At 44.5% G+C, this 26,932-nt stretch overlaps 1 protein-coding gene across 3 annotated transcripts in view; it reads right to left on the bottom strand.

Moving 5' to 3' along the window:
• The window catches only part of nfic (nuclear factor I/C), a 396,187-nt gene that overhangs the window by 126,355 nt on the left and 242,900 nt on the right, over positions 1-26,932 (bottom strand). For all 3 annotated transcript variants that reach the window (XM_067968254.1, XM_067968253.1, XM_067968255.1), the window contains exons 5-6: positions 21,871-21,994; positions 14,409-14,533 (exon numbers count right to left, since the gene is read on the bottom strand). In XM_067968254.1, coding sequence (XP_067824355.1) covers positions 14,409-14,533; positions 21,871-21,994 — 249 coding nt within the window. The remainder of the gene's footprint in view (positions 1-14,408; positions 14,534-21,870; positions 21,995-26,932) is intronic.

The following is a 26,932-nucleotide window of genomic DNA, read 5'->3' as shown; positions in this document are numbered from 1 at the left end:
CTGGCTTTCCTTTGTTAATCCACACTATACATCGTCTTCCAGCTGGGAGTTAGGACAAACTGAAGAGGAGAAAATAGGGTGGGGCATTTCTTTCAAATTAAATGAAAGATTTTACTTAATTTTGTCTCCAATCAACAACCTGAGACTAACAATGTGTCTCGTACAACTCCACGATTAAACTGCAGGAAATTGATGCAAGTGAGGAGCCTACAGGTTGTCACTTTTTCTTGTCCAAACATGGATGCTCTTTTGTATACAGCAGCCTGTTGAGTGGCCTAAGTACTTATAAAATTCAGTTATCTGTAGGGTGAAATTTAAATGACAGATTGCTCAAGTGACTTAGTCTTAATTCCAAATGACTGCTAACCAGGAAGTCAACATTTAAGGACTGAAGTGATATTTTACAGATCCTTTAGGTAGAATCAGTCAAAATTAAAACATGTGAAACACAGAGAAACTTGTAGCTCAGTAAAGTCATTTCTCTGAAGTTGATCAAATAATAGATCAAAATACCTTTGAGCATAACCAGTCGAATACTGTAATCATCTGGATTCTAGTGTACCTCCCAAAGTTATCGTTGACTTGTCTTTTTTCAAGGCTGAAGAGACCCGACAAGCCTGTCATTCCTCATAACTTCCCTGGGGATCAAGCCTTGTTGCATTGCCTGTGGGGCCTGGATGGACTCCTTATGTTACAGTGACCAAAACATTATGCGGTGGTCCAGGTACAACTTAACTAGATTACTTCAGCACGACTTGGCGGAGCATATGAAATCAACTGATTTGGTAACATAACCTAGCATCCTGTTTGCTTTGTTTAATGCTGCTTCGTATTGCTCAGACATGGTAAGTGATGAATCAACCAACTTTCCTTAACAAGTTCTATTCCACCATAGAGTATGTGTGCCTCATATTTTTGCGTGCATTTGTCTGTATGTACACTGGCCAGAGAGCTTTACTGGGCAGGGAAAAGGAAAAACAGATTTGGGGGGAGGAAACATGGTTCTTGAAGAGGCTTTTGAAAGCACAGAAGGAGGTGACAAGGCAGAGATGGTAAGGGAGAAATATCCAGAGGTAGAGATATCCAGAGGACAAGGGCACAGCGGCTGGAGGAACAGCAGAGGAAGTACGGAACAAAGAGTAAGCTGTTTAGGAACAGAAGTAGGCCATTCAGCCCCTTGAGCCTGTTCCGTCATTCAGTTAGATCTTGGCTGATCTGTACCTCAACCCCATTTGCCTGCCTTTGATCCATATCCCTTGATACCCTTACCTAACAAAAATCTATCGACCTCAGTCTTGAAAGTTTCATTTTATCAAAGAGTAAAAAGTCTTCTTAATTGAATTGAATCATCAAGATTGCGGCCCATGGAATAAAGGGGGCAATAGCAACATGGATACAGAATTGGCTAAGGCTCAGGAAACAGAGAGTAGTGGCGAATGGTTGTTTTTCAGACTGGAGGGAGATGCAGAGTGGTGTTCCCAGAGGTCAGTGCTGGGACCGCTGCTTTTCTTGATATATATTAATGGTGTACAGGGCACAATTTCAAAATTTGCAGATGACACAAAACTTGGAAGGATAGTAAACAGTGAGGAGGATAATGATAGACTTCAAGAGGATATAGACAGGCTGGTGGCATGGGCGGACACGTGGCAGATGAAATTTAATGCAGAAAAATGCGAAGTGATACATTTTGGTAGGAAGAACGAGCAGAGGCAACATAAACTAGAGGGCACAACTTTAAAAGGGGTACGGGAATAGAGAGATCTGGGGGTATATGTGCACAAATAATTGAAGGTGGCAGGGCAGGTTGAGAAAGCGGTTAAAAAAGCATACGGGATCGTGGGCTTCATAAATAGAGGCATAGAGTACAAAAGTATGAAAGTCATGATGAACCTTTATAAAACACTGGTTCGGCCACAACTGGAGTATTGTGTCCGGTTCTGGGCACTGCACTTCAGGAAAGATGTGAATGCCTTAGAAAGGGTGCAGAAGAGATTTACTAGAATGATTCCAGGGATGAGGGACTTTAGTTACGTGGATAGACTGGAAAAGCTGGGGCTGTTCTCCTTGGAACAGAGACGGTTGCGAGGAGAGGTATTCAAAATCATGAAGGGTTTAGACAGAGTAGGTAGAGAGAAACTGTTCCCATTGGTGGAGGGGGGGGGGTCAAGGACCAGAGGACATAGATTTAAGGTGATTGGCAAAAGAACCAAAGGTGGCATGAGAAAAAACTTTTTGATACATTGAGTGGTTAGGATCTGGAATGCACTGCCCGAGGGGGTGGTGGAGGCAGATTCAATCATGGCCTTCAAAAGGGAACTGGATAAGTGCTTGAAAGAAAAAATTTGCAGGGTTACAGAAAAAGGGCAGGGGAGTGGGACTAGCTGGATTGCTCTTGCATAGAGCCGGCACGGATTCGATGGGCCGAATGGCCTCCTTCTGTGCTGTAACCTTTCTATATTCTATAGTAAATTAATTGAACAAGTGGTCACGTGCTGTAGCACCAATCTAGATAACTTTTTCCAGGTTTTTCACTGGATTTGCCATTAACCTGCTAACTTTTAACAACATATGTCTTTTTGTATTTACTTTCCCACATGCTCCAGGTGACTGGACACTGTTAATGTTAGACTCTATTATCATAGTTTACCTGGCATTACTAAGCATTGTAAATGTTCTTTCTGGTCATATTTAAAGAGCTGATATCAGCAAAAAGAAACCTTTGACTATCATCAAGTTACAAATAATTGCAAGGGTGATAGAATTCTTTAGAGCTCTTTTAACGCAACTAAGCAAATTCTATTTTTTTCTTGGTGTGGATCGGTAGCTTTTTCTTTTTTCTATGAAGTTACTTTCTCCCCATTCTTGATTGGCATCTAGAGGTGCGCAGGGGCAGCTTCAAGAGAATTCTGTCTGGTTTTCTCTTCCTTCCCCTCAAGGATGTGCTCCTACACATCCTCCTTCAGCAAATACTCATCCCAGGTGTCACATGCTGAGTTAAGGGATTGTGACTCGTGAGTGAGATTTGCCATTACTTTTCTGACGCAGTCTTTTATTCATTTCTCTTTGCAGTTTTAATTTAGCTGCTGCGGGCACAATTTTTGTGTATGAAACGATTAAGCTAAAACTGTAAATAGAAATGAATCTTCCCAATATTAATTTAACTTAAAATTAAAAGGCTGCATCATAAAAATAAAATTAGGATTAGAATCTGTGCATTGCTGGTTTGTCAAAAAAAATACTGTTACCTGTGTAGAATCAACTTTTACAAATAGCTCTGACACCATGAGTTTTAACCAGCTAGGGTTCCCACTCGTAATCGCTATCCAGGGACATCTACTGGAAAGTATACAAGTATGGACAATGTATGAGGAAGGAGTCGGGCTGGGCTGGGCTGTGGTGCCCAATACCTCCCTGAACAAACAGCCTGCTGACAATCTGACTTCACATGTGATGAAAGGCCACAGGGGTGAGACACCAGATAACAGCCAGTAGCCTGGAAGTGTTCCCCAGGAGACAGTGCCATTAGGAAAGGGGTGGAGAAATGGAGTGAAAACTGGGAAAAAAATACACTAATGTTTCTATTGATGGCTCGAAGTGTCACATACATACTCTGATCATGGACTAAATGCTTCAAGGCTATGCTAGAAAATGGCTCATACACGTACATCCAAAGTCACTTATATTAAGCTACCTGTGTAATTATGTAAACTACTGTAAGGTTGATAAATGGCCCTTCATTTTCATGCTCCTTTCCTCTTTTAATACTTGCGTAAATAAGCCACCTCCCAAGCTGCTCTATACCATCAATATCAGACTCCAATGAACGTATCTTCTGTCTGTTTGAGGTTCTGTCAAGAGTGGGCCCATGGCACTATACAATAAGTGGTGCTTCTAAAACAGAGGAGGGGAAATTCATTTTGGGTGGTAGCACAAAACGAGTGGTATGGTATCAGCTGTCCGTTATATTCCCTGCCCCGTATTCAGGTCCATTGTCTTCAATTGAACTGAATATCAAGCGGGAGGTATACCCGGCGGCCTCTACAATACCGCCTGTTTAGCGCCACCGCCCAAGGCAAATTTCTATCCTAGAACCTCTTATTAGCTCACACTTGCAGAATACTATTTTTATTCCACAGTGTGGGATGACCCTCTAACAGTGGGATTATTTCTAGACATACTACTGACAACAGGAATTGATGGAATTGTCACTGGAAATAGCATTTGCACTAAAATGCACAGGAAAATGAATTTACAAGAGTGCTTACAGTCATTGGTACTGAGGAGATGTCTCTCCTTTATGGAATATGAGACCCAGGCAGTGCCACAACAACAACAACTTGCATTTATATGGCGCCTTTAACATAGTATAACATCCCAAGGTGCTTCATAGGAGTGTTATCCACTAAAATTTGACACTGAGCCACATAAGGAGATATTAAGTCAGGTGACCAAAAGCTTGGCCAATGAGGTAGGTTTTAAGGAGCACGTTAAAGGAGGAGGGAGAGGTAGAGAAGCGGAGAGGTTTAGGGAGGGAATTCCAGAGCTTAGGCCCTAGGCAGCTGAAGGCACGGCCGCCAATGGTGGAGCGATTAAAATCGGGGATGCACAAGAGGCCAGAATTGGAGGACCGCAGAGATATTGGAGGGTTGTAGGGCTGGAGAAGGTTACAGAAAAGTGTTTGCGAAGTGTTGGCGCTGAGCTGAAATTCTGGGAGGATTGTGCAATGTATCCAACTATTAAGACTGTTGCCCTTAGTCTGATTTCTATGTTCAGTTCCAGCTGGAGTGTTAATCTGTTTTTCTCTACCCCTCAACATGTCGAAATCAAAGGACAGATCTGTTCTAACTGATGCTCACACTGCAAAGTTGTTATGTTCATGTACAACCATGTAGAAAGCACAGGGCTGATTTCCCTGGGTGAGTGTTTTCTGGGGCAAAGTGAGCACAATGCACACCCAGGATGCACTACAGCACTTGCATTTCCTGAAGACCCTCATTCCTTGGACTTTGGGCACTGCTGGAGATGCTTTATTGGGAGATATCAGTATACCTAGTGGTATATTTTAATTTAAGGCACTTTCACCATAATGAAGTGCCATGGATTGTGGATCTCAAGCTGTCAGCAGCACTCTTGGATATAAATCATCTGATGACTGTAGAGCTGACAGTAGAGGAGACCCAAATTTGGTATCCCTCTCCCAGGACCTGAGCTGTAATATAAAAGGGCATGAAATTGCAGATCTTTTGTTGGATAAAAATTACTTATCTGGCTGTTGAGTGTTGAAACCTGATAACTTGGTGTAAATAGAGAAATATTTCTGTCTGCAATATAAAAATACTACTACGGTTCTCAAAAAGGTTTCAATGTATCTGTTTCTAAAACGTCTGGGATTGTCTTTCCCTCCAGGATGAAAGCAAAGTCAACCCCAGGCTCCTTTTCTCTACTGCTGGTTAAGGACGAGCTGCCTCCCCCGAAAGGGTGCGGGATTCACATGGAAAAAAATGGAACCAACCACAGAGGCACTTGGGAAATCTCCAAATTTCCCATATGGTCAATGTACCCCCGCCACCAACCATCTCCTTAAACCCCTTTCCCCGTCCCCTCCAACCTCACCTCGTAACAATAAGTTTGAGGAGCCAACGGATTTCTGTGTCACAAAGACAGAGACCGTCCATTCAGCTACTTCCACCTTTTCCTATTAATGCAAACCCTCCATCCCACTCCGTCTCTGACATTGAACCCCATCTCTGTCCAGTTTCTCTTCTATCTTCCTCCTGTGCTCTCCAAGCTCATCCAAGTCCATGAAACTGATCTGGTCCCTTGAACACATTTCCATAAAACTGCTGACCATCCAACCTCCCTTCCTGGCCCCCATGACTTTGTAAATGGTTCCCTCTGCTCAGGCACTGTCCTCCTCCTTTTCAAAACTGCTGCCACCACTCCACTTCTCAAAAAACTCACTCTCGACCCTGCAGTTCTTGCTAACTTCTACCCCAACATCCCATTCCTCTTCAAGGTATTGAACATGCCATTGCCTTCCAGCTCTGTGCCCAACTCTTTCCCACAACTCCCTATCTGAATCCTGCAATTCAGTTTCAGCACTGAAACAGCCCTAAACTAAGTCGTGAATGACAAATCTCTGTGATTGTGGTGCTTTATTCCTCTTCATTTTCCTCGATCTCGCTGCAGCATTTGACACAACTGACCATATCACCCTCCTACAATGCCTCTCCTCCACTGTCCAGCTCTGTTGGAACTGCCTTTGCTTGGTTCCACTCTCACTGATCCAATCGTAGCCAGAACACCTCCAGCAGTGGCTTCTCTACAATACATAACTTCTTCCTACTGATGAGTATGTGCACATTTTGTACATGGGTATTTTTTTGGTTTTTTGTCCAGAGAATAAATGGACGGTTAGCAGTTGAAAATCGTTCCCTTTTTCTATATCACATAGGCTAACAATATGAAAACAGATGTGCAAGTGGCTAATGCTCAGTCCACCTATAGCCACAATAAAACGGCAGCTCCCCCACATTCAGACTTAGTGGCATTTTACATTTGTTATCACTGACACTTGGCTTGTAAAGAGCTAAAACATCTCACATGGTGGGGTTCGTAGAATCACAGAATCTTATAGCACAGAAGGAAGCCATTTGGCCCATCGTGCCTGTGCCGGCTCTTTGAAAGACCTGTCCAATTAGTCCCACTCCCCTGCTCTTTCCCCATAGCCCTGCAAATTTTTCCTTTTCAAGCAAATGTACAATTACCTTTTGAAAATTACTGTTGAATCTGCTTCCACCATCCTTTCAGGCAGTGCATTCCAGATCATAACAACTTGCTGCATAAAAAAAGTTCTCCTCATCTCCCCTCTGGTTCTTCCAATTACCTTAAATCTGGGTCCCCTGGTTACCGACCCTCCTGCCAGTGGAAACAGTTTCTCCCTACTTACTCTATCAAAACTATTCATAATTTTGAACACCTCTATTAGATCTCCCCGTAACCTTCTCTTCTCTAAGGAGAACAATCCCAGCTTCTCTAGGTGTTCTGTGGGTCATGAGGCACGTAAACTGCTTTGTTTATATCTCAGTTCCTCCAAAGGCAGCACTATGATATAAAGGGCGGGGGAGGGGGGTGGGGAAGAGTTGCTAAGGAGCCAGTAGCAGTGGCATCTCCTCTTTACTAGTTTGCAGGTAATGGCATTCTGTCTCACAAAGCAGCCACTCAGCCTAACAGCTTGCAGCTCGTTCCCCAGCTGTCACTTTCTCTTTCTGCTTCCAGTGAAACGTCTTCCAACGTAACCAGCTAACCACTTGTTAATGAAAGGCTAATTGGGTCTGTCTAGACAGGAAAACAAAACCCCACAATAATCCCAGCCACCTGCTGGGCCAATCACTTCAGGGCTAAAGTTACAACCTTCCCCCAGCCTTGGGGTCAAAGGGATTGACTACATTATATAAAATCTCAGCACTTGCTACATTTCCACACTGGTTCCTGCCCCTTTCAGTGAATTTGCATTTAAAAAAAGATCATTTGTCGATGGAGATGTCACACTTCAAAATGGTTTTATTCACCCCCTCTGAAATGTCATTTAATGTAAAGAGGGCTAATTTACAGCCTGCTATCTGTCAGAGGCAGGCAAATGTAAATCACAAGCTAAACAATGCATGTATCATTTCACACCAACACTACTCTCCTAATACTTGATCCCATGCTTCGCAGATAAATCTTTTTAGTTCCAACAATTTTACCGGCAATCAGGCTTCCCCAGGCTTGAATTTTGAGGAAATGAATAGGTAAGAGCAACTGAATTTTAGCCCTACTCATCCTTAAAAAAAAGCTGAAATATTAGGTGCTAAGGTTGCTCCGCAGGCATTTTTGCAATACGAATGCAGATCTGATCTCCCTCCATCAGCTACACTCCCTGTGTAAACAAACCCACCTCCCTTATCCCAACTGCATCAAAAATCCCAGAAGATGTGGGTCTATGATTCTGCTGTCAGGATAAGAGTGTTGGTCCTGCACGTTTGATGTTTGTGGGGTTCTGTATAAAAGTGGAGTCCAGCACACCTGGTGAGACCACTGTGAATCAGGAGAGCCCAGCACCAACGGCACTCTCCCAAAACTGCGGGATGTGTAAGCATGAAAATAAAAGCACCTTTTATAAAGAAAGACTTGCATTTATATAGTGCCCTTCACGACCTCAGGACGCCCCAAAGCGCTGCATAACCAATTAAGTCCTTTTTTTTTGGAAGTGTAGACACTGTTGTAATGTAGGAAACGTGGCAGCCAATTTGCACACAGCAAGCTCCCACAAACAGCATTGAAATAAATGACCAGATCATCTTTTTTAGGTGTTGGTTGAGGGATAAATGTTGGCCAAGACATTGGGGGAATTCCCTTGCTCTTCTTCGAATAGTGCCGTGGGATCTTTTATGTCCAACTGAGAGAGCAGACGGGGCCTCGGTTTAGCATCTCACCCAAAAGACAGCACCTCTGATAATGCAGCACTCCCTCAGTACTGCACTGAAGTGTCAGCCTAGATTCTGTTCTCAAGTCGCCGGAGTGAGGCTTGAACCTATGACTTACTGACTCGGAGGCGAGAGTGCTACATTGGGCTTACCAGTCTTTGGTATGTACTTGATATATATGCTCAGTATGAAAGTATTCTATTTGTCCTCAACTGACGTTTTCTTGAATACTGCTTCTCATTCAATGTCTTTAAGCTTTTCCCTCATTCCCTTTTAAAGCTGTACACTTGGGTACTGGTTCACAGTTCATGTCAAATTAAGCTGACTAGTGGCAGGCAGATGAGGCCTGTGCCTCACGATACCAAGGCTGGGAGGGAGTTTGGCAGTCGCCTCACTTCCCACCCACCTGATTCTCGCTCCTGGTTAAAATCGGGACTAAAATGTATATCACTGTGTGGGTCGAGAGATGCAGATCTATATGTACGCAGGACTTCAGAAAGTACAGCAAACATCATCAGCAGTGGTAATCCATTGACAAACTATTTTATAAGACCACACCTGGAGTACTTCTTTAAGCTTTCTAATGGATGGCAAACCCACACATTAGTACCCGTGTATTACTCTGATTGTTGCTGATCTGCACAGTGATACTTTGTGGAGAATTGAATTACAAGAACATTAGATCCTATTGACCCACAAACACTGCGCTGCTGTTGACTACATTTCTTATAAAATGGCTCCTCTTTCTTTGATGTGCACATGACAGCAAAAGAGAGGAAAATCTGAGCGCATCCCCACAAAAGCCAACACCATCCAGACATCCATTTCTTTCAGTGTCTCAGGTATCTGAGGCTCTTGTCAGCATTCCCCGATAGCTAGTTTCCTGAATTAGTGCAAGAGCAAGTCAAACACACATTGTACCATACCAACAGGCCGGTGTCTGGTCAATTGCACACGTGTGGTTGATGAAAAAAACTGAATGTTCTTGTATCCTCTAGACGCGACTATTCCAATGCTCTGTTGGCCGGCCTCCCATCCTCCACACTCCATAAACTTCAGCTTATCCAAAACTCTGCTGCCGTATCCTATCTCGCACCAAGTCCTGCTCACCCATCATTCGCTGACCTACATTGGCTCCTGGTGCCCTAATGCCTCAAATTTAAAGTTCTCATCCTTATGTTTAAATCCCTTCATGGCCATACCCCTCTTTATCTCTGTAACTATCTCCCACCCTACAACCTTCCAAGAACTCTGCATTCCTCCAATTCTGGCCTCTGGTGCATCCTCTACTCACTTCGCCTCACAGTGGCAGCTATGCCTTCAGCCACCTAGGTCCCAAGATCTGGAATTTCCTCTCTAAACACCTCTGCCTCTCCACCTCCCTCTCCTCCTTTAAGACCCTCCTTAAAACCTACCTCTTTGACCATGCATTTGGTCACCTTTCCTAATATAATCTTCTTTGGTTCGGTGTTGATTATGGTCTGATTACGCTTCTGCAAAGTGTCTTAGGATGTTTTAGTATGTTAAAGGCACTATTTAAATGAAAGTTGTTGTTGTTGTTAGTCCAGAAAATTGTGTCAGGCCTAAGCAAGTGGTTAGTACCATCATGTCCTTCAGCCTCAGTTTGGAACCAAGGCTCCACTACCTTTTTTACTCTTTGCCTTCTCAACAGATGGTCATTTGCCACCTTTTTTTCTTTGCATTCTACTTCAAGTCGACTGACTTTTGCTTGGTGTTATCATAGCCTTCTTAGTTTGGATATCCAGAAAGGCTTTAGGTCCCTTTTTCAAATCCGTTCCCTTGTGACAATTAAAAAAGTGAACACTACCAAACAGCTGATCTTAACAGTGGCAACCTCAGAAATGGGCATTCATATAAGCAATCATAACTACACTCTTGAGCACAGAATTACGGTGTACCAAATGCTCCCACTCACTTCCATTCTACAATTTTTTTTCATCCAAGCATTATCCTTAAATTGATGATCCATCCATTAAATTCACTAAGAAATATTAGGACTGATTTTTCTCGCACCCTATGCCTCAATGTAGCACTAGTCAGGCAGAGCACACCCAAAGTGTATCTTACCGGATATGATTTGAACCCACTTACATTTCTAGTTTAGGTCATTTACATAGGTCAGATACTTCCCTGGTGCTGGATTGCCCCCCACCACCTGGCAGTGCCTATCACCTGGAAGGGGGGAGAAAAGACAGACAATGCTGTAGGCCTGTTTTTGGACTGTAGCCCCCATCCTGTTGGACACTAAGGGAATCAAGGGATATGGGGATAGGGTGGGAAGGTGGAGTTGAGGTAGAAGATCAGCCATGATCTTATTGAATGGCGGAGCAGGCTCGAGGGGCCCAATGGCCCATTTCTTATGTTCGTATGTTCCTATCCCCGATCCTCTTATTCTTCAACCTGCAAAAGAAGGTACTTACCTTCTGCACGGCTCCAACAGGTGGCACCCAGGTTCCACTCGTTTCTAAGCAGGGCTGGGTGCAAAGTCTATGGTTCACTTTATCTGGGCGCACTTTTAAATGGGCAAGAAAATGAGGAAAAGAGCCTGTTATGTCCCTCTGACCTCTTCTGCATGAGATATCCGCACTTGCACCCAATTTGAGTCTAAATGTTCTTTTCTCCTCCCTCCCCCGGAAACCCTGGATATCCTAGGATAACACAAAAGGGGTTGAGACCTGGGAATAATGGGTCTCTGCTCCTTTCCCTTGGCTTTGGGATTGGAAACTGAGCATTTTCTTCTCCTGTTACAAAGGAAAGTTGGCCCAAATATAATTGTGTGTTAGATCTTTGCTTCTTTAAATTTTGGTTTTACATGCATTTAATTACTGAATAAATGAGTTGCAAACTGTGTGATTTTTCTGTACTTTACAGAAAGTCGAACCCAGCATAATATTTCTTGGCAAGCAAGTTCTATATTTATCTGACCTTTGTGCTTATACGCTAGTGTGTCACATTTCTTGTGCTGTTAGTCCTTGCAGAGAAAATCAGGGCATTATGAAGAGAAACCCATCAAGTAAATGAGGACACAGGGCCCCACCTTAGAAAATTGAAGATCCTTCACCAGAATTTGCAGTAGCAGCTGGAGCAAATCAACTGACATCAGCAAAGCAAGGGCCCTATGAAGTTCAACGTTTCCATGGAACAACCCACTTGCATTTTCTAAACAGCTTGTTTCAGTAGGACAGCAGATTTTTCAGCAAAAGGTTAGGCAATAAGGTCTTATCACAATTCAAAAATCCACTCAGAATACACCAACCACCATTAGCTGAGAACCACCTGAATGTTAAGAGAACAGAGACCATAGATGTGTCGGGCCTGCACAGCCCGCCACATCCGATATGCTTCATGCAACATGTAATGTAAACTGTTGCTTATGATGCATGATATAGTTGGAAGTCAGTCACACAACAGGAAATTAGCAGGGTGACATCAAAGAACTGGCACCGTGTTAAAATCGTGGTGCCCATTTTTTAGGCGTCCCGAGTAGCTGCCTAAAACAGGCATTAGGTCCCTTGAATATGTTAATAAGGGGCCTAACGCCTGGCAAAGGAGCCTTTCTAGAAATTGGGCTGCCCTAAGCAGAGCAGAGCAGAGCAGGTCTTGTTCCACTCAGCTTTTCTGGACGTGGATTCGGCTTCCATTGAAAAGTAAGCAAATTTTTTTTTTCACAATTAATGCGGAGCTGGAAGGAGCAGGAGAGTTCCTTTGGGCTAGACAGTAATTGTGCCAGCCACTGCTGGCTGGAAAAGGGCTCCCTCCCATTCTCCTCCACCCCCCTTCCCCCTCCCAGGACTTGGCTGAGGGCCACTGCTGGTGAGGCAATCGGCCTTAAATTCAATCATGCAGAAGGGCGAGCTGCCTGTTGAGGCGCAAAAGGAGCCAACAGCATGCTTGGAATATGTAGATAAGACCCAAGGCCCAATTTTGGGCAGGCCCTGGGCCTCTCTGTTTGGATGCATGCTGCTCGCGAAGCGCCGATTCCAGGCCCAAAAACGGACACAGACAAATTTCTCACCCAGTTTTCTCACAGTTAAGAAAGCATATATGCAGAGAGTATGCAGCCCATCAAACCTGCCGCACAGTCTATCTTTTCTATTTAATATCTCTATGGTAAAGTTCTGTATAAATACCGCACTTACAGAACTCCCAATGATATCAAGCAAAGCTCCAGAATATTCATTATTCATTGAGTTATGGAATGGACTGCAACCTATCGCAGTAAACACTGACTCGGTGAGGAATTGAAAGGGAAATAGATCAGTCCCTGACTCTGCTAGATGTAGTAGACGGCTCTCAACCTCAGCATCCTTTTTGGTCCTAAGCTGAGCTTCAAACTCCATATCCTTTACAACAGAAAAACTGGCTACTTCAACTTCCAAAACATCTCATTCATGCCTTTGTTCCTTCAGACTCAACTATTCCAACAGTCCTATGGCTGGTTTTTCATCCTGCCTAAACTTCAACATCTAATATGCTGCCAAATCCTATCCTGCACAAACTCCCGCTCAACCATCACCCTTGCCCTCGTTGACCTGCACTGGCTTCCAGACATTAATGACTCAAATTTGAAATATTTTCCCTACTGTTTAAATCCCTCCAAGTCCTCACCACTCCCTATTTCTGTAAGCTCCTCCAGTGCTAACACAAGCCCCACTCCCCCCCCCATAAACTCTCACTTGTCCATCCCACCGTCCCTCATCCCACCATTAGAGACCGTGCCATCAGCTATCTTGGCCCTACACTCTGGAATTCCTTCCCTAAACCCATGTGTCTCTTCACCTCTCTCTCCTCCTTTAAGACTCTCCTAAAAACCCAACTCTTTGACCAAGCTTGTGGTCACTCCTCAGCATCCATTTTTTGCCTTGTGTCTCTGTGAAGGACCTTGGGATGTTTTTCTATGTTAAAGGGGCTATATAAATTGTTGTTTTGGTGATGGTAGTAGTAGTTGTTGTAGTATATAAATTGTGGCAAGATAAAGATTGAGTACTAATTCAGGACCTGAATGATGCATATACCTGGAGTGACTGAACAACATTTTCTTTCTTCTTCACTCTTTTGTACTTATCCTAATTCCCTCCTCTCATTTCCTCTGCCTCACACCACGATTCCTCGAGTTTCTGATTTAGTTGGGCCAATGGAGGAAGCGCTCAATAAAGACAAATGCCAGTAATTTCCACAGGAATTCTCCCGATCCCCAGCTGTAACATTAGTGAGAGATCAGCGGAAATAAAAGGCCGTTTACAAAAGAACAGGAGTAGGCCATTCAGCCCCTCGAGCCTGTACCGCATTCAATGAGATCTTGGCTGATCTGTGACCTAACTCCATATACCCGACAATGCCGTTTCTCTGAGGTTTCCACTGATCTTCCACCAAAGTTATGGCAGGAGATCGGGAACCACCGCAGAAATTCGACTCCAAAGTGTTTCTTGTCAGGGAAGGAGATTCATGTGAACTGTCTCTTGCTTCACTGAGATCAGTCTGAGAACAGCATTTACAGATGTCTTTTTTTTACAAGGAATGATGCATAACAAGGAGGGAATAAAAAGAGGTGGAGAAAATAGCTTACAAAGTGAGAAAAGAGGTAAATATAAAAACAAATTAAGTGTTTATTCACAAATGAATCCCACTAATGATATAAATGATCCTACGCTTTATACCAATCCCTGCCCCCATCTACCAAGATTTGTCTCCAATAAAAACAATCACATTTACCGAGGAAAACATTCATGTTCATGCTCGATTTATGTCCTGCTATTGGCTGCAACGCAAAACAACTGCAGTCCAATCTAACAATAGGGGTGTCGACAACAGCATGACATTCTGAGTCGTCTCAAAGGACAGCACATTGCTAACTTCCTGCTTTAGACCACAGTGTCTCCAGAGAAGGGATCCTGAAGAGTCAGATTCTGTACTCACCTCCTTCCATTTCCTCCTGCCAGTTCCTACTGCTGCTTGCAGGTGAGCTGGGCGAAGGGTAAAATTCCCCACCTGGACTAGTGTCAATATCATCTTCCATTGAACCAGATTTGTGTCTTTTACTCCTGTGGGGAAAAGAAAGACTCCGTCTACCACTTTGAATGTACAAAGTTCACATGTAGTATTTTTTATATTGTGCTCTTTTTGCCTCGACACATGCTTAGGAAAATAGATACTGGAACTGAGTTCCCAAGTGTGTTAAGTCTCAATGTTTTGCTCCGTTGTGATGCAGGAACAATTCCCTCTAGATTACTGGGAAGTGTTCTGCACAATCTCTCTCTATAAATATATTAACGTTTTGAACTGCAACAGGCACACTTCAGGCGTCACCGTTTGTCACAATGGCAGATTTCTCCACTATATTAAAAAAATATATAAAAAGAGAAAGAAACAGTCATTTCCTGATGGTTTCAGAGACTTTACTCCAGTTACTGCAAATCCTGTAAGTAACCTCAGGATATGTCCTAGAGAAGCTTTAAATTGAACTCAGGATGTCCCCATTTAAAACATATGTCCTTGTGGCCTTAAAGAGACAGGCCAGTTACACACAGTGCTCCCATAGCAGCAAAATAATACATTATGCATTAGATAGTCTGATACTTCATCATGTTGTAAAACAGCATTTCTTCTGATTTACCATGAGCATGCCACGGGAGACGTGTTGATACATTGTATTATGATAATACAATAGCAGCCGTATAGTGGGAGAATTCTTTCAGTGAGTAAAGCATTCCCTTTATCCAAGCTTTCCTATTTTGCAAGCATTATTACAAGTATGTGCAGTGATCCCACTTGTAGCAGCTTATCATGTACATGTCCATGGACTTCACTGCTTTCAGCAGCTTTACAGTCAGTGATCATAGGGTGTAATTGTGATTGCTCCATCTCTCCTGTGCAGTTAGTAGGGGTAACTCAATACCAGCTATCTGTGACTGCCAGGGCCTCAGTTACCCACAGAGAGGGAAAGAAAGTTGAACACAGGAACAGGAGCATGCCATTCAGTCCCTCAAGACTGTTCCTCCATTCAATTAGATCATGGCTAATCTGTATCTTAATTCCATCTGCCCGCCTTGTTTCCATAACCCTTAATACCCTTGTCTAACAAAAATCTATCAAAACAACTCAGATACATCTATGCAGCCAACACAAGAGTGATATTGGCAGAGGCCCCCGAGCGGGTCACCAGTCTGCGCACTTGGTTGGAAGACCTGAAGCAAAGTGACTTTAAAAAAAAATTAAAATGGAGAAAAAGAGAAAAATACTAACTGACCATAAGAGTACTGCACCTCAGGACGAGACCTGCACGTTGAGGCACAGATCAGCCATGATCTAATTGAATGACGGAACAAGCTTAAGAGGCTAAATGGCCTTTCCCTATTCCTTAGTTCCTAATAGTAGAAGGCTACGGAAAAACAATTGCAACAATTGGTTCTGCAATACTTCATCAGCACTTAACAGAATGGATCACAGTTCTTGATTATCTGGAGGGAATAAACCACAATTGCTTTTGTTTAAAATATTACATCCTTAAATCCAATAATGAATCAGTTGAGGCATTGACTAAAAAATGTAATGAATTAGCACCAAAGCCTGGACAGGCTTACAGACAAGGGATTTCCCTTAATCTACCGCTACAGGGAGGGACTTTCACCCACTGCCCTTGTCATTACCCAGCATGGTTATCTGGGTGAGGGATCATTAGCTGTTCGTGACAGGCTTCAGGAGTGATTCCCACCAGCAAGAAGCAGCCCGCCCTGGGCCCACAGGGTGATCCCTGAGGTGCTGCAGCATCAGAAGAGGCAGGAAGAAAGATTAAAGGCCCTGAAGACTGGAATAAGTATTACACTGAAGGCATCAGCTGAGAATTCAGCAGGTAAGGGATCAGAGGGAGAGGAGGCTTCTACTAGGTCCCGTTGTCCATTTACAGCATTTGAGGCCATTAATGCCAACACTCCGTGCCTTCTGCAACCTTTCACCAGGCGATGCTGGGAAGCGCCAGTAAGAGGGATTGACGTGGAGGGCAGGAAAAGGAAATCTCACATAACTGATTACAGTTTTGCGCTGAAACATTGCTTTGGTGAATTTCTTCCAGCGTTTGCTCTGCTTCCGAGATACCTCTGCTGAAACCCTCATTTATACAGCCCCGCTCCCATGAAAAAGCAGCTTACGCGAGTTTCCTGAATTTATGCCAATAATGCACTGGTGTAGATTTACGCTCGAAAGTGTGGGCGCAGCACGGCCCAAGGTCACCTGATATCAGCGTTACTGAGACTTTTGCAGTTTGATAACGATTTTGTTTGCGATTTAAAAACAAATGTTCCTACCATGACCTGCCCTACACTTGTGCTCTCATATTTTGGATTCCTCCCTCCCCCCAGTAAACAACGTTTTCAGAAAGACTAAGCAGCCAATATTGCCTTCCCAATGGGCATACCTCTGTTTTGCGTAATACTGGACAGGAGGAGGAGGAGCAGCAGAGGTAAGAGACTCTGAGGGTGAGGCGTCATGGCAGAAGATGGCAGCCTACTCGTATTATCCCTATTGGCTGGCCTGCACTTTCTCTTGTTATAGGCCGGCTTTTACATTTCGGCCTAGGCTCCGCAGGAAATTTTGGCACAAATTTACATTGGCAAGAAACCGGCGTAAATTTTTGCTTAATTTCTGCATGGGTGCGATCCAGGAAATTTGGAGCCAATACCTCAGCTACGTCAATAGAATTAGATAAAATATTAGACGACCAACGATAAATAACTGAATACTGAAGTCTGACCATTGGAACATTGAACAGATGGTTGGTATTGAGTTACAATGCAGCAATTCAATCGAGTGATTCTGATCACTCTGGTGGTTTATGATTGCCAGCAGAAACTCAGGATCCAATTAATGTCTCAAATTCGCTGATGACTAGGTATAATAGTTTACAGCTTTTTTTTAAAATTGCTTTAGTTTTTCTTGTTGTCATCCAGCATTCCTGAGAAGCACGGCAGAGGTAGCGAGAGAGATGACAGATAATCCTGATCCATGACATGAAGGCATATGGCACCATTAGATTGGCCAAGTTCTGACTGAGGTACAGACGACAAAAAAACTTTGCAGCAAGAATATTTATGATTAAATTCACCATGCGACAGACAGAATTTTAAAACACAGAGACGGAAATTCTGATCCAGCATCGGGGGACTCTCCATTGTAGATGCCGGGGGGAGGGGGGCTGCAGAATGGAACGGAACCCAGTTCTGCTGGGATTCTGGACTGTTCAGAATAGGCTGGGAAATTCCGGTGGGGTTTGCCGTGGGCGCATCCTTCCACCTGCTCCCTTGGGGAGTCCCCAGGCCTCACCAGTAAATTCCGCCCACTCTACCTTCTCTGCATAATGAAAAGACAAGTATATTCAAAGCCCTGATATTTATTTTCTAATATGTGAATTAAATAAACAATCTCGATGGGAGATGATGGGTGGTGGGGAAATAGTCGACTTTAGCCCAAGATGGGTACAAAGTCGGTGGTAGGCCCGCCCAAGGCCACAGTCAGGAGGCCCAAACCGTTTTCAGGTTCGGGCCTCATTTAGATTTTACTGGGGGGTTGCTGGTGTCAAACCGGTGCTCTGCTACACCTCGCTGATTTCAGGTGGCAGAAAAAAAATCCAGTTTTTGCACGCAGCCTGCCAGCAGGTAGAGGCTGTTTCGGGGGGGGGGGGGGGGGGGGGTGGATCCTGGGGATGGTGAGAACGGCTGCTGGTTAAGCTCAATGCCTGGTATAACTGGGACTAGCATGTCCCGCCCACTTGTCCACTAAAATTGCAAGCGGGGCCCTACTTCAGGCATTGGACCTCGATTCGCACACGTTTACACAGCCTCCCCACCTGTTTTGGGTGGCAGTGCTGAGCGCCCATTTAAAGGCCTGGCTGAAAGGAGGCCCAAGAGGCCCACCAGATTTTCCTCTGCCAGTCGCCTGTTTTCAGACAAGAAACGGACAACTGGCAGTTTTTTTTTATTCGTTCATGGGATGTGGGCGTCGCTGGCGAGGCCAGCATTTATTGCCCATCCATAATTGCCCTTGAGAAGGTGGTGGTGAGCCGCCGCCTTGAACCGCTGCGGTCCGTGTGGTGAAGGTTCTCCCACAGCGCTGTTAGGAAGGGAGTTCCAGGATTTTGACCCAGCGATGATGAAGGAACGGCGATATATTTCCAAGTCGGGATGGTGTGTGACTTGGAGGGGAACGTGCAGGTGGTGTTGTTCCCATGTGCCTGCTGCTCTTGTCCTTCTAGGTGGTAGAGGTCGTGGGTTTGGGAGGTGCTGTCGAAGAAGCCTTGGCGAGTTGCTGCAGTACATCCTGTGGATGGTACACACTGCAGCAACTGTGCACTGGTGGTGATGGGAGTGAATGTTTAGGGTGGTGGATGGGGTGCCAGTCAAGTGGGCTGCTTTGTCCTGGATGGTGTCGAGCTTCTTGAGTGTTGTTGGAGCTGCACTCATCCAGGCAAGTGGAGAGTATTCCATCACACTCCTGACTTGTGCCTTGTAGATGGTGGAAAGGCTTTGGGGAGTCAGGAGGTGAGTCACTCGCCGCAGAATCCTACTCTTGTAGCCACAGTATTTATATGGCTGTTATAAGTTTCTGGTCAATGGTGACCCCCAGGATATTGATGGTGGGGGATTCGGCAATGGTAATGCCATTGAATGTCAAGAGGAAGTGGTTAGACTCTCTCTTGTTGGAGATGATCATTGCCTGGCACTTGTCTGGTGCGAATGTTACTTGCCACTTAATAGCCCAAGCCTGGATGTTGTCCAGGTCTTGCTGCACGTGGGCTTGGACTGCTTCATTATTTGAGGGGTTGCGAATGGAACTGAACACTGTGCAGTCATCAGCAAACATCCCCATTTATGACCTTGTGATGCAGGGAAGGTCATTGATGAAGCAGCTGAAGATGGTTGGGCCTCGGACACTGCCCTAAGGAACTCCTGCTGCAATGTCCTGGGGCTGAGATGATTGGCCTCCAACAACCACTACCATCTTCCTTTGTGCTAGGTATGACTTCAGCCACTGGAGAGTTTTCCACCTGATTCCCATTGACTTCAATTTTACTCGGGCTCCTTGGTGCCAAACTCGGTCAAATGCTGCCTTGATGTCAAGGACAGTCACTCTCACCTCACCTCTGGAATTCAGCTCTTTTGTCCATCTTTATTCCAAGGCTGTAATGAGGTCTGGAGCCGAGTGGTCCTGGTGGAACCCGAACTGAGCATCGGTGAGCAGGTTATTGGTGAGTAAGTGCCGTTTGATAGCACTGTCGACAACACCTTCCATCACTTTGCTGATGATTGAGAGTGGACTGATGGGGCGGTAATTGGCCGGAATTGGATTTGTCCTACTTTTTGTGACAGGACATACCTGGGCAATTTTCCACATTGTCGGGTAGATGCCACTTTTGTAGCTGTACTGGAACAGCTTGGCTGGAGGCGCAGCTAGTTCTGGAGCACAAGTCTTCAGCACTACAGCCGGGATGTTGTCGGGGCCCATAGCCTTTGCTGTATCCAGTGCACTCAGCCGTTTCTTGATATCACATGGAGTGAATCGAATTGGCTGAAGACTGGCTTCTGTGATGGTGGAGATATCGGGAGGAGGCCGAGATGGATCATTCACTCGACACTTCTGGCTGAAAGATGATTGCAAACGCTTCAGCCTTGTCTTTTGCACTTATGTGCTGGACTCTGCTATCATTGAAGATGGGGATGTTTACAGAGCTTCCTCCTCCCGTCTGTTGTTTAATTGTCCACCACCATTCACGACTGGATGTGGCAGGACTGCAGAGCTTTGATCTGATCCGTTGGTTGTGGAATCGCTTAGCTCTGTCTATAGCATGTTGCTTCCACTGTTTAGCATGCATGCAGTCCTGAGTTGTAGCTTCACCAGGTTGGCACCTCATTTTTAGGTACGCCTGGTGCTGCTCCTAGCATGCTCTTCCACACTCCTCCACTCCTTGTTGGTAATGATAGAGTGAGGAACATGCCGGGCCATGAGGTTACAGATTGTGATGGAATACAATTCTGCTGCTGCTGACGGCCCACAGTGCCTCATGGATGCCCAGTTTTGAGCTGCTGGATCTATCCCATTTAGCACAGTGATAGTGCCACACAACACGTTGGATGGTTTCCTCAGTGCGAAGACGGAGACTTCGTCTCCACGAGGACTGTGCGGTGGTCACTCCTACCAGTACCGTCATGGACAGATAGATTGGTGAGGACGAGGTCAAGTAAGTTTTTCCCTCATGTTGGTTCACTCACCACCTGCCGTAGGCCCCATCTGGCAGCTATATCCTTCAGGACTCGGCCAGCTCAATCAGTAATGGTGCTACCGAGCCACTGCTTGGTGATGGACATTGAAGTCCCCACCCAGAGTACATTCTGAGCCCTTGCTACTTCAGTGCTCCCTCCAAGTGGTGTTCAACACGGAGGAGGACTGATTCATCAGCTGAGGGAGGGCGGAAGGTGGTAATCAGCAGGAGGTTTCCTTGCCCACGTTTGACCTGATGCCATGAGATTTCATGGTGTCCAAAGTCAATGTTGAGGACTCCCAGGGCCACTCCCTCCTGACTGTATAATCACTGTACCGCCACCTCTGGTCGGTCTGTCCTGCCGGTGGGATAGGACATACCCAGGGATGGTGATGGAAGAGTCATCTGGGACATTGGCTGAAAGGTATGATTCTGTGAGTATGGCTGTGTCATGTTCTTGTTATGTCATTATTCTTATTATGACTTTTTTAAAGTGAGATTTTACAACTGAGTAGCTTGCTAGGCCATTAAGAATCAATCACATTGCTGTGGGTCTGGAGTCACATAAAGGCCAGACCGGGCAAGGATGGCAGATTTCCTTCCCTAAAGGGCATTCGTGAACCAGATGGGTTTTTAACAACAATCCGGTAGTTTCATGGTCTCCATTACTGATACCAGTATTTTAATTCCAGATTTTATTTAATTAATTGAATTTAAATTCCCCAGCTGCTATGGCGGGATTTGAACTCATAACTCCAGATTATTAGTCTGGGCTGCTGGATTACAAGTCCAGTAACATAACTACTATGCTACCATACTCAGTTGAAAATCCCCCCGATATCTCAAGATTTGGGTATGCTGGTGGTGTGATAACAATGGCACATTGAAGTCCTGTTTAGGCAGAGGAAGCAGCAATGCATGCTTTACAACTGCTCTCTGCATTCTATATCATATCAATACACTGGAAGCATTTGGAATTCACTTTTTGATCAAGAGTGCTAAAAACCAGTCAATTAAAAATAGTATTGGAAGTTTATACATTATTGCCTTTTCTGAGAAAATCATGGCCCCATTTATGAAAACAGTCCTGCAGTGTACAGTCCCTCGTGGGTTATATAGTTTGTCACTTACCCGCTCGATGAGCTGCTTGGCAAAGTTCTCCTCATCCCTGCACTTGGTGGGTTCAAATCGTAGGCCAAGTGACCTTGTAACTCTCCAAGAGAGAAATTCGGCCCTGTTCCTGTCACAATGGGAGCTAAAAATTAAAGAAATCAAAACATATTGTTAAAATTTGTAATCAAACTTGGGTTTAAAACTCTTTACAAGCCTATACGCAGCTCTAAACCGGAAGTTCAGTTTATGTAGATGCAACTTTATACCTAGTTACTGAGCACCTCTAACAACCACAAAAAACACTAAGGTTGAGTGATCTGAGTCCAAATGTTCACATTTCTTTCAAAATATTTACAAAAATTTGTTAAAAAAATATTTATAGTTCAGCAGTAGCACCTGCTGAGAGAGGTTAATCTGAATGTTCTCTGTATGCCTTGCTAAAGTTCCTAACTGGACTATGAATGAAATGTATGCTACTTCTTTAGCTTTCTCCACCCAGCTTCCCCTCATAAACATGAATTTTTTGTTGTGTAATACCATGCCATGCGTATTATTAGGTTCTGTTGGGTCCCACCACTGCTAAGAAGGTGGATGGGTTTCCAAATCTCTACCAATGGTTAATTGCTAAGAGATGCATGATAACAACCTGGTGATATCACCCCCACACCAGTTCCCCTCCCTTAATGCAGGCGGTCGCTGGTCAGCGCCACTCTGTCCAGTGCTGCTCAGATCAGGAGCTCAGCCAAGTTCCATCAAACCTACGTCCTTACACTATGTGACACTTAAGTTAATGCTCAAAAGCACTGTGCACCTGCCCTACCCTAGCAGCAGGTATTCAGTTTTTTTTGTGACATTTTAAATAGCAAACTTGCTGTGGTTCATCCAGAATACTGTTAAGTACAAATGATGCTATTGGTAACAGTTATACATTGATAACACAACTGCTTATTTCTTTACTCTTTCTAACAATGTGAGTCAGACCTTTGAAGTGGATTGTTTCCACATCAATCACCTTAAGGAAAGTCAAAGGGGAACTCTTGTATAGGATGTCGACTCCATCGGGAGCTACTAGTATTGGAAAAAAAAAGCCCGGAATATTGATTTAAATGCTCCAAACCGTGGCAGTGGCATGTCATAGCACATCATGGCATGGCATGGAGCTTCTGGGAGAGCAGGTAAAACAAAGGGAGTGAAAGAACTAAAAAGGGACCACCAAAGTAAAGAATTGTAAAAAGGGCATCATAGGCAGAAACACATTTATTAAAAACACCCAAGGAAAGTAATAATTAAAAGGGGGGCATTAGATAGAAGTAAAATTAAACAGGAATACCTGAGATTTTTTTAAAAAGTAAAAATTAGAAGGGGACAACAGGAGAAGTATAACAAAAAACGGAAACAACTGACAGAAGTATATCTATGATAGAGACCATGAGGTGTGTTTGCTATGGGATGTCCACAAACGAGACAGCCAGATACAATAGATAGGTGAAGAGATGCAAAAACTGTCTGTTAATCATTATGCTTAAAGAAAGGGGGAGCTAAATTGGGCTGAGTAGTGCCCACTGTCTCAGCACCACATGGCCTCTTGAATATCCAAGATGGCGTCTTGGCTACGCATGCTCGTTTCCAGCGTGATGTGCACCGGACGCCATCTTGGTATAAGAATTAGTGCATGCGCAAATATCGAACACCGGAAGCGTGTAAAGTAAGGAGAAAAAGGATACAATCAGTGTGCAATGCTGATTTAAAGTGATAGACACAATTTTGACACTTAACGCACAACCAACGCACAGTCTTAACCACGACCATCTGAACGTGTCTTAGGGTGCCTGGAGGACCCCCCCACCAGCGCTATTTAAAGGGGCCATACAAGTCAGTGGCTGGATTATTGCTTCAGGCTGCCGATACCATTGTAACTGTTTTTGGAGGTCTCTTATACTTGAATAATAGGACGCGGGGACATAGCCGAACAAAGTGCAGGAGTGAAGTTAGGAAACACTTCTACACGCAAAGGGTGGGAGAAGTTTGGAACACTCTTTTGCAAAAGGCAGTTGATGCTCGCTCAATTGTGAATTCTAAATCTGAGATTGATAGATTTCTGTGAACCAAGGGTATTAAGGGATAAGGTGCTTAGGCGGGTATATACAGTTAGGTCACAGGTCGGTCGTGATCTCATTGAATGGGGGAATGGGCTCAAAGGGCTAAATGCCACTGCCACTTGCTGCCTCCTGTTCTGCGCCACCTTCTCCTGCAAGAAAGCGGGACGTGTGTCTGGGTGATGTGCTGTCATGGTTGAAAAGCTGCCAGTGTGTGTGGTCTGTGAGTTGTGGGTGGGCGGCTTACAACAGTGGTAATGTGTAAAGGTGAGGGGAAGCATCTGAATGGGAGAATTGAGTACTGATGGAAAGAGTTTGTTGATATGTGGGTGATGGGGGTGTAGTGCATAGAGCAGTGGATGCGGCTAGTGGTGCAGCTGGTAGGAGACGCCACCTGACAGTTGACCTCACTCAGCTTGACCACTCATGTCAAAGCATTGAACTTCTTCCTGCACTGCATCCATGTTCGTGGTGCTGTGCGCCTGGCATTGACGTCGTCCCCCGCTGCCTCCCACTGCCTTTTGGGCATATGTCTGGAGGGCCTCTTGGCAACCCCACCTGCCTCCCCCCCCCCCCCCCACCGGATATAGGATGTCCCTCCTGTCTACCTCTTGCACCAAGGCCTTAGTGCATCAGCACAGAACCTTGGTGCATGCACTCTCGCAAGCCGAGTTCAAACTCAGATCGGCAGATTGGTGAGGTCTGGCGTGCAGATTGGAGAATGTGGGATTTAGTAGTGCGCAACCTTTATTCAATGTTTTAACATAACTCATCAGTGTGTAAACATAGGGATGGGACCTGCATCTGTGTTTTACGTGTGCGATGTCTGATCTCCGTTCAGACAGCAGACTGTTATTTTTAGCAAATAACAGGTACCGGCTACCTTTAAGAGATTTTAAGAGACATCCTCCCTTTAAGAGATTGGGGCTCCCCCTCCGGGTGGAAAGTGAGAATTGCATTGAATTTTCGGGTCAATGCTGATTTCCAACGCAGCTTGCAGCTAAGTCCTCAGGCCTCACAAAAGTCTCGTCCTGCCTGCACAGGGGCCAATGGGCGCGGGTTAATAGCGGATCACGCTACCTACACCCAAAAATAGGCCTTACGAACTTTTCCCCCAGGGTTCCGGCCTTAGAAACAAAGGTACAAGAACTTACAAGGACAGGCAGAAGGGAGGGGATTTTAGGAAGCGGGTGCGAGTGGCTAGTATTAGATTTAATGAGTCATGTCAGGTAAGTGACATAGCTAGGCTAGCATTAGACCTCTGGAGACCAGTACAATCCTGAACAGCATTGTCATGACAGAGACATGCTGAGAGAAGCCAACGAAATGGGGATACTGGATGAATTAAACTTAGCAAAGGGAGCAAGAAAGGAAATGCTATGAAGCTACTCAAGAGATTATTTTAGCTAACAGATAACAGGCACTGTCCACTGGTACAGGAGGTAATAAGCTCCCAGTAGAAAAAACAGGTAGAAAACCAGAGAGGACAGCCTGGACAAAGATGCAGTTTGTAGGTCAGAGAGAGATTGTAATCATAGGAGATTCTTCACTTAGGAAAGTGGATAGCCATGTGTGTCACAGGACAATCCCTCCAGGATGGTGAGTTAGAGCTACAAATTGAAGAAAGATTAGAAAAGACACTAAAGGGAACTGGGAGGGACCTGTTGTTAGTAGTCCATGTAGGGGTAAATTACATAAGGAGAAATAATATAGGGGCCTTAAAAGCCACATATTTGAGGATTGGCTCAAAACTCTGACACAGGATATAAATGAATGATTCCTGACATACTTCCAGTGTTTGGAAAAGGAGGGGAGTTAATAAAAAAAAACTGAGGAGATAAATGAGTGGGTGGCAGCATGTTGTGAGAACAAGTTACCTTCTAAAGTAACTGGGACACTTTGCAGAATAAAAAGAACTATTACAGGAGAGACAGGCTGCACTTAAACCAAGTAGGAACAAAGAGAGTTATGAGTAACATTCATAGCAGTCGGAACTCATTTAAACCAGACAGATGTGGGTGTGCATCGGGAAGGCATGGAGTTAATAGGTTCCTAAATCAGTCAGATCGTAGGGTAGAAGGCAGTTAACAGGTAGGTATGGACACAAGTACCTAGAGAGACACACAGGAGCCGGAGTCCAGGAATGGGCAGACACTGGGGAACATGAGAAGGAGCAAATCTATAATAAAATGTATATACATGAACGCTAGAAGCATTAGAAATAAGATACCGAAACCGGATACTGTTGTGGCTGTTGGGGGCTAACGATGTGATGGGAATATCAAAAACATGGCTAAATCCAGCAGTTGGAAATGAATATACCATTCAGGGATATACAGAAAAGACAGAGTGTCCAGAAAAGGAGATGGAGTAACCCAATATGTTAGGGACACCTGGGAGGTAAAAGAAGTTGGCCTAGAAACTAGTTTAGGCCAATTTTCAGGTGCTAAATGGGAGGATCATGAGAAAGTGGTCCTCCAGGAACGACAACAGAAATTTTGGGTTTTTCAGACTAGAAAGGAGGCATGAGAGGTGCTCTTAAAGAGGTGTATAAGATTATTAAGGATATAGAAAGAGTTAACCCAGAATATTACTTTAAATTAAACTGCTGGAGTAGAATAAGGGGACACAAGTTCAAACGAGGAAAAGGAACTTTTAGGATATCAGGAAATTCTCGTTCACACAAAGAGTGATCCACATGTGGAATAAATTTCCAGATAGAACAGTGGACGAAAGCACTGGGATCATTTAAGAAACAGCTGGATCCTACATTGGGGGAAAGTTAAGGTTCTTTCCGGTGGATAAATCAAGATTGGACCAATGGCCTTGCTCATCTGTAATTATCTTGTGTTCTTTATAACTGCTGCAATGTAATTTTATTCATATCCAGTTTATGTGCGCTTGCACGTATGTGTTTAGTATGATTGCATGTGTGGGGGGAGGGTGTAGGTGTGTGTGATTGGTGTTTGTAGAGTGTGTGAGGA

The sequence above is a fragment of the Heptranchias perlo genome, chromosome 29, assembly GCF_035084215.1.
Source record: "Heptranchias perlo isolate sHepPer1 chromosome 29, sHepPer1.hap1, whole genome shotgun sequence".
Lineage (NCBI taxonomy): Eukaryota > Metazoa > Chordata > Chondrichthyes > Hexanchiformes > Hexanchidae > Heptranchias > Heptranchias perlo.
The sequence above is the reverse complement of the archived record's forward strand: the minus strand, read 5'-3'. Positions and strand labels throughout refer to the sequence as shown.